The sequence below is a fragment of the Mus caroli genome, chromosome 2, assembly GCF_900094665.2.
Source record: "Mus caroli chromosome 2, CAROLI_EIJ_v1.1, whole genome shotgun sequence".
Lineage (NCBI taxonomy): Eukaryota > Metazoa > Chordata > Mammalia > Rodentia > Muridae > Mus > Mus caroli.
The window spans coordinates 169,500,154-169,507,446 of NC_034571.1; the positions used below are offsets into that span (position 1 = coordinate 169,500,154).

The window sequence follows — 7,293 nt, forward strand, 5'->3', positions numbered from 1 at the left end:
CGGGGCAGGGCCCCGCGCTGGCCTCGGGCAGCGGCCTCAGCTTGGCGGGCGCCGGCGCGGGCCCTGCGGGGACAAGCAAGCGGCGCGGTGAGCTGGAGCCCGGGCGCCGCGGGCCCCCACCCGCCGGCCGCGCTCTACCTGCGGGGGGCGGCTCCGGCGCCGCTGCGGGCGCGCCCTCGGCGGAGGCGGCCGGCCCTGCGCCCGCGGCTCCGGCCGGGCTGCCGCTCACAACATGGTTCCCGAGCGCGCCGGCGGCCGCGGCCCGCAGCTCGGGCGTGCGCGGCGCGAGGTGGTGGTGGTGGGCCGCGCTGGCCGCCAGCTGCGACTCGAGCGAGCCCACCAGATCGCTCACCACTTTCTCGTCCACCTCGCTGTTGAAGAAGACCTCGTCCAGCAGATCCGAGCCCGCCGCCATCTTTCCTCCTCGCCGCCGCCGCCGCCGCCGCTCGGCCGAGCGCGCCTGGGCAGGAGGAGGTTCCAGCGGGGCGGGGGGCGGTGCGCGGGGCGGGCGGGGGCGCGGCGCGCAGGGAGGGGGGAGGGGCGGCCCACTGCGCAGGCGCGCCGACACGCACCGCCCACGCCCGCGCCCCTGTAGCCTCTGATTGGCTGCGGCGGGCTCTTAAAAGACGCGGCCAATGGCTGCGAGCGCCAGAGGCCGGGGAGCAGGCGAGGCGCTGGGTGCTGGTCGGCTGTTGGAGCGCTGGTAGGAATGGCAGCGGGGCCGGGAGAGCGGCGGCGCTCGGCGCCGGGTGGGTCGCGGTAGCCGGCTGCGGGGTTCGCCCTTTGTCTGCACCCTTCCAAAATGGCTGCGGCCAGGGCGGGCGGTGACAGCTGCGCGGGCGCTCCCGGGGCCCGGGCGGTCAGAGAGGAGCAGGCGTCCTGGCACGAAGGCGCTTTCGGGGCGGAGAGGTGCGCAGAGGACGCCGCGGACGCGACGGGTCANCTCCCCTGGCTTACAGCGGTTAGTACGAGGGCCGTGCACACCTCGGGCGAAGAAGCTGGACATCCGGAAGCTGATTTGTTCTTTATTTACTTTTCTCGTGGGGGAGGGGGGGGCTGGTTGTAAATCCTCTAAACTGATGCTTGCTAGCACTTTGTAGGAACATTTTCGTTACCATTTCTTCCCTTTCTTTCTGGGTGTTTTCTTAACCAAAAGGCCTTCTTATTGGACATTGCTATGGATTTCGTCTTTCCTTTTTTTTTTCTTTTTTTTTGAAAAGGCCGAAAACAAATTCCAGATGGCAAAGCTCCTTGTTGGGACCTCAACGCAACTGACCTTCCTAGAATCATCGTCACCTCTGAAGAGACTTGCCACGGTCTGCACAGATCCAGCACTGGGGAATGAGGAATTTGACATTGTAATTTTTTTTTCCTTTCNTGCCTTGAAAGAGAGACACTTCCCACCAGCTTGTACTACCCACACACACCCTCCCAGATGAAGGCAGGAGGATAAGGAGTTCAACCTTTGTTATGCATTTAGTTGGAGGCCAGCCTGGGGTCTTGTGGGGCCCTGTATCAAAAAGGTGAGGTGAGAATTCTTCTCTCAAAAGCAGAGTATAACTCTCAGCCTGTGTGTTGATCCTGTCCCAGCCTTTTAAACTAAATGAGTTATATAACTACTATACAAACCCCACTCTACCCCAGCTGTTCTCTAAGGAATAGTCTACCTAAAGAACTGTGCGCCTTGAAGCCAAAAAACAAAACAAACAAACAAACAAACCTCACAGTGCCCTCACTTGCAAAATGTGCTTGGGAATCCTTAAATAACAGAAATTTTGTTCTTGAGCATCAGCCTCCAGGTTTGGAAAGCCAGTAAAAAGAAAGAGACAATGAGGAAGCAGGTTGGGTGCTACAGCCAGTATAGGCTTGACACACACTAGGAGGAACAGAAATTCGCAGTTGTAAATAAAACCCATGAGTCTTCTTTGGACACAGGAGAACACACTCAGGGCCAAGAGCATCATCCTGAGTGAGGGGGACACTACTTAGTCACAGCCCCCAGCCACAAGTCACAGAATTCTTTACTCTTGATAATGGTTTAAAGATTTTAAAGTGGACCAAAGGATCAGCAGGTTCTTGCTAATCCTCTTGATGCTGGTTAACGGGACCCACCAGTTAGGTGTACAGTAGCCTGTACCCCGAAGCCATTAAGTGACAGGGAGCAAAACAATGAGAGCCATAGCAGAGCCCAGGCTCTGGAGCTCACAGGCCTCTTGGTACCATGGTACACAGCCTCCTTCCATGCTTAAGCATCCGCCGATGACACTTACAGCCCCTGAGCCATGGAGACTTGTTACAGGTGTAGGGTTTAGGGTCTGTGCCCACCAGTNCCTTCATTCCTTGCTGCAGAACCCAGTGTGGGAGCCTCACACAGTTCAGGTAGCTGTTTTCAAGTGCAGAGCTCTTAAGACTGAAGTGGGTGGAGCTAAAAAGTCTCCTCCCCTCCTCAAAATCTATATGCAAAGGGCAGTAGACACTATTAAAGCCTTAACCTTTGTCACTCTGGAGACTGAAGAACAAATTTTCTTTAAATTGTCTCTTCCTTTGATATATTGCCATAGGCCATTATGACTTTCATAGTTTGAACTAGCATTAAAAGAGAAAAGGAAGAATCATTAAATATAAAGTATAAGTACATAAAACACCCATTTTGTAGAAGCAGGGGACAACTTTTGCAAGTAGGTTCTTGCCACCATAGGTTTAAGGGATCAAATTTTTATCAGGCGAATGTGGCAACTACTTTTATCTGCTTAGCCATTTCACCAGCACAAGATGTTTAATTTAAAAAAAAAAAAAAAAAAGGCACAGCGGAGGGATAAAGAGATGGCTCGCTTGGTGAAATGATAGGATATGAGTTGAATCCCAGCACCCACATGAAAACACTGGGTATAGCAGCATGCATCTGTAATCCCAGCTATGGGGAGATGGGGATCACGGTATTCCTGGGTCTCACTGGCCCAGATAGTGTAGTGAAATATCCTGTCTCAAAAAATAAGAATGATTGAGGAATACACCTGTATACCTGATGCTGACCTCTAACCTCCATGCATACATGCACGCACCACAGAGAGAGAGACAGACAGACAGAGACACAGACAGACAAGAGTGCACACTAGATGGTAGCTGGAGACCTCNAACTGGTTCCTGCTTTCTGGGTGATTGTGTCAGGCACCCTTACCTTATGGTAGCTTCAGCCATCTCTGGACTCTCCTCTATTTTGTTTTGACAGAGCATCTTGTGTTGCACATGCTAGCCTTGATAGGCTCATTCCATCCTGTCAGCCTTTCACATAGCTGGTACCTCTCATCTTTTGGTGATACCAGTTCCTGGATTTGGGACCTACTAGATTCCAAGATTACTTTGAAAAGTTTTTAACACATTACAACTGCAACTCCTTTGCTTGAGACCAGGCTTGGATGGTCACCAGTCTTAGGACTAATGCATTGAGTGCTCTCTGCAAGACCAGAGAGGAGCTGAGGTTAGAAGGCTAAGTTCGTGGCTGGGTCTCACTCTTGGTCAGGGTATAAAGCCAAGTCTCAGACACTAAAGTTGCTGGGCACTAGTAGCACTCTTCTCATGCTGAGGTTAGCTATCCTTCTGTCCACACGTCATACACAAATGGACATCATGGGTCTGGTGCCTGCTCCTCCTGCCTTCTTTTGAAACTAACCCCGGTCTCCAGAGCCAGCTGTCTATAAAACTCCAGAATGACTCATGACAACATTCTCTTGGCTGACTCCCACAAAGGACTAACTATAGCTGTGTGACCGGGTTTACAGTTCAGCTCAGAGGAGCTTACTCAGAGTGCATGAGGGAGCCCAGCCTGTCAGCATGCCTGCACCTGGCTTCCTGAGCCTCCACCTCCCAAGTGCTTCATCATCAGCCTCACTTCCCAGGAAAAGCCAGCCATACCTCCTGCGAGGTGCAGTGTCGCTCTTCTCTATACAGTGGTTCCCTGAGGGTTTCTTTTTTGGTTGATTTCTAATAAAACTTGCCTCCCCCAACTGCACCCCCCATTCAGCTCACATGTCCAGTTTATAAAATCCTAACTCAATTTGGAACAGAGTATAGTGGTACACACATATAGTCCCAGCACTTCAGAAAGTGGAGGCAGGAATTGTTTAAGGCCAGCCTCAGCTACATAATAATGTGGAGAGCTGCTGGTCCACATAAAACTGTCTTGAAAGATAAAAAATAAACAATAACAGCAAAACCCCAGCAAACCTCAACTCACGTCCCTGAAAACTTAGTGCCGTTAAGTGTTGAATGATCACATTTAAGGTTTGGTGGCTGGCATGGTTAGGAAGAGCTAGTGAGATGCCTCAGTCACTGAGGATGCACCCTAAGAAGAGGGTGGAGCCCAGCACTTCCTCTCTGTGAGAGAGTGCCTGGCAGAAGAGCCTCAGTGAGGAAGAGCTTGCAGGAGCAGACATGGCAGGAGAACAGCCCATGGATTGCATTGTCAGGAGGTTGAGGATAATTGTAACCCACAAGAAGGAAGCAAGCAAGACCTGGCAGCCCTACTTGAAGGCCTCCCCTCTGAGCATCCTGTTTCATCTGCCTAGACTCCACTTCCTATAGGCGTCACCAGCTGGGGGCCAAGTGACCAAATGGTTGACCACTCAGAATTTGAAATGCAAGTCGGGTGGTGACATGCCTTGAATCCCAGCAGAGGCAGGCAGACAGCCAGGGTTCACAGAGAACCCAGTTACACATAAAAAGTACCTCAGTATGAAACAAATGAAAAACACGAGACCNGTAGTCGGGTAATCTTAAACGTAACTGAGGTAAGTTGGAGGAGAGCATGGGAGATGCCTGAGTGAGCCAAGTGCTCACCGTGCAAGCTGGAGCTAGGGTTCAGATCTGCACAGCTTCTGTAAGAGCCAAGCACGGGTGGCAGCCACCTGTAACCCCAGCACTCGGGAGGCAGACCAGACTCCCAGATCAAGCTGGCTAACTAGCTGGAATTGGTGAGCTCTGGGTTCATCAAGACAGCCTGCCTCGTGAGTGAAGTGGGACACAATCATGACATTGCAAAAATGCCATTTCTCCCCAGTGTCAGCTACAGACTTGGTGCAAAATGCAGTTTAACACCTCCCCCCGAATTGTTTTGCTTTTTTTTTTTTTTAAATCGTTGATCACAAAAGTTGATAAGGCTTGTGTTTCCCACATGACAAGACTAACTCTCCTTTGGATCACACCTTAAACTCCGGGTGGACGAAATGATATAACATTTGCCCGGCTTTCGAGAGCACGTCCTCAGGTACAGGTTCTGGAAAGGAGTCAGCACAGGACAGGGAACTGTTNGTGCCTTTGGGAACTGCTAAGGTCAGCACATGGTCCAGGCCACTTAGGCAGAAAGAAACTCCAAAGAGCTGGATATCAAAGCTGGGTGTCACCCCTCTCCAGAAGGTATAGGGCATCCTAGACAAGAGAAAGCTTGAAAAGGGGAGATGAAGTTGGGCAACAAGTGCTGCCTCCATCTCCAGTTGGACTCTGAGCCATGTACTGGGGAGATTTTTCAAACAGCATAGCTCAGAATAAGACATGAAAAGCCATCCAAGTGGAAGATAAGGACTTGGCTCTCAGTCCCTAGAGTCAGCCATCAGCTGACAAAACACAGCCACTATGTCCAGGCCACAACCCCAAAAGAACCAGTACCAAAATAATATTATCCTAAAGTGGAGGTGAGGCGCAAACCTTTAATCCCAGCACTCTGGAGGCAGAAGCAGACAAATCTCTGAGTTCAAGGCCAGCCTGGTCTACAGAGAGAGTTCCAGGTCAGCCAGACTACACAGAGAAATACTGTCTCAAAATGTTTAAATAAATTTAAAAATCATTCATTCTTAACAGGAGGAAGGGAATTGGCCTGATAGGATTAGTATGTAAGGATTATAAAGTGGCTGTGGGCTGTGGAGATGGCTCCGTAAAATGTTCTTGCAAGCACGAGGGCCAGAGTTTCATCCTCAACAACCGAGTTTAAAAAGATTAAAGTTCAAAAAAAATTTAAGCTGGGCATGGTGGTTCATGTCTTTAATCCCAGCACTCCGAGACAGAGGCAGGTAGATTGCCAGGAGTTTGAGGCCAGTCAGGTGTACATAATAAAACTTTGTCTCAAAAAGACACAAGAATGCATAATTTTTTAATTCTAAAAATAAATAGCCTGGCAGTGGTGGCGAACACCTTTAATCCCAGCACTTGGGAGGCAGACGCAGGCAGATTTCTGAGTTCGAGGCCAGCCTGGTCTACAAAGTGAGTTCCAGGACAGCCAGGGCTACACAGAGAAACCGTCTCTGGAAAAAATAAATAAACAAACAAACAAACCCATAATCCAGTGCTGGGGAATTGGAGAAAGGCAGATCCTTGGGGCTCCAGGACAGGCAGCCTAGCTTATATTTTTCAGATGAGCGAGAGAGCCTGTCTTAGAAAAAGACAAAGGCTGTAAGAGGTCAGTGGGTAAGAGTGCTCNCTATGCAGGCATGAGAACCTGCATTTGCATCCCAGCAGCCATGTAGAAAGGCCAGGCATGGTCCATGCACAACAGTACTACAGTGCTCTGAGGGACACAGACAAGGAGATAGCTTGCGACCTGCCAGACTAGATCCAGGTCTANTGACACATACCGTCCCAAATGCAAAGTCCTCCCTGCATACCTGTACATGTAAATGTGCATATCACATGCACATACGCATGCAGGCAAAAGCAAAAAAAAAAAAAAATTGTCCTGAAGAACTCCTGAAGTTGTCCTCAGGCCTGCATGTGTACATGTTCCCCTACACACAGACAAATACATTTTTGAAAATATTATTTAACAGCTAGACAATACCTGAGTAACACCTGGAGTTGTCCTCTGTCACATCCCATCACAAACATGAACACAAAATTGACAACGGCTAGACCAATAATATCTGGCATGAAGAAAATTAGGCTTTCAGCCAATGATAGGTTTTTTTTCACAACATAACTAGAAACTATTTTAAGTTTATATTCTGGAACTGAGATAAAACTCAATGACTGGACCAGGCGGTGGTGGCACATGCCTTTAATCCCAGCACTTGGGAGGCAGAGGCAGGCAGATTTCTGAGTTCGAGGCCAGCCTGGTCTACAGAATGAGTTCCAGGACAGCCAGGGCTACAAAGAGAAACCCTGTCTCAGAAAAACCAAAAAGAAAACAAACCTCAATGATTGGGCCATGTATTGATAGAATTCATCTAATCTGAAAAGGAGAAGTGAGGAGTTGGGGCAGTATGAAAATGTCTATGTGTGCACTACTGTGTGACAGTGTCTATGTGT

At 50.0% G+C, this 7,293-nt stretch overlaps 1 protein-coding gene and 1 long non-coding RNA gene across 2 annotated transcripts in view; one reads left to right on the forward strand and one right to left on the reverse strand.

Moving 5' to 3' along the window:
• Positions 1–422, reverse strand: part of Taf4 (TATA-box binding protein associated factor 4) — a 65,039-nt gene extending 64,617 nt beyond the window's left edge. The window contains exon 1 of the mRNA XM_029468646.1: positions 23–422. Coding sequence (XP_029324506.1) covers positions 23–415 — 393 coding nt within the window. The 5' untranslated portion in view covers positions 416–422. The remainder of the gene's footprint in view (positions 1–22) is intronic.
• A 199-nt stretch (positions 423–621) lies between these two features.
• On the forward strand, positions 622–1,555 carry LOC110289885. The gene is made up of 2 exons (XR_002377380.1): positions 622–961; positions 1,221–1,555. It is a non-coding gene; the product is annotated as an uncharacterized LOC110289885 (long non-coding RNA).
• The last annotated feature ends 5,738 nt before the right edge of the window (positions 1,556–7,293 follow it).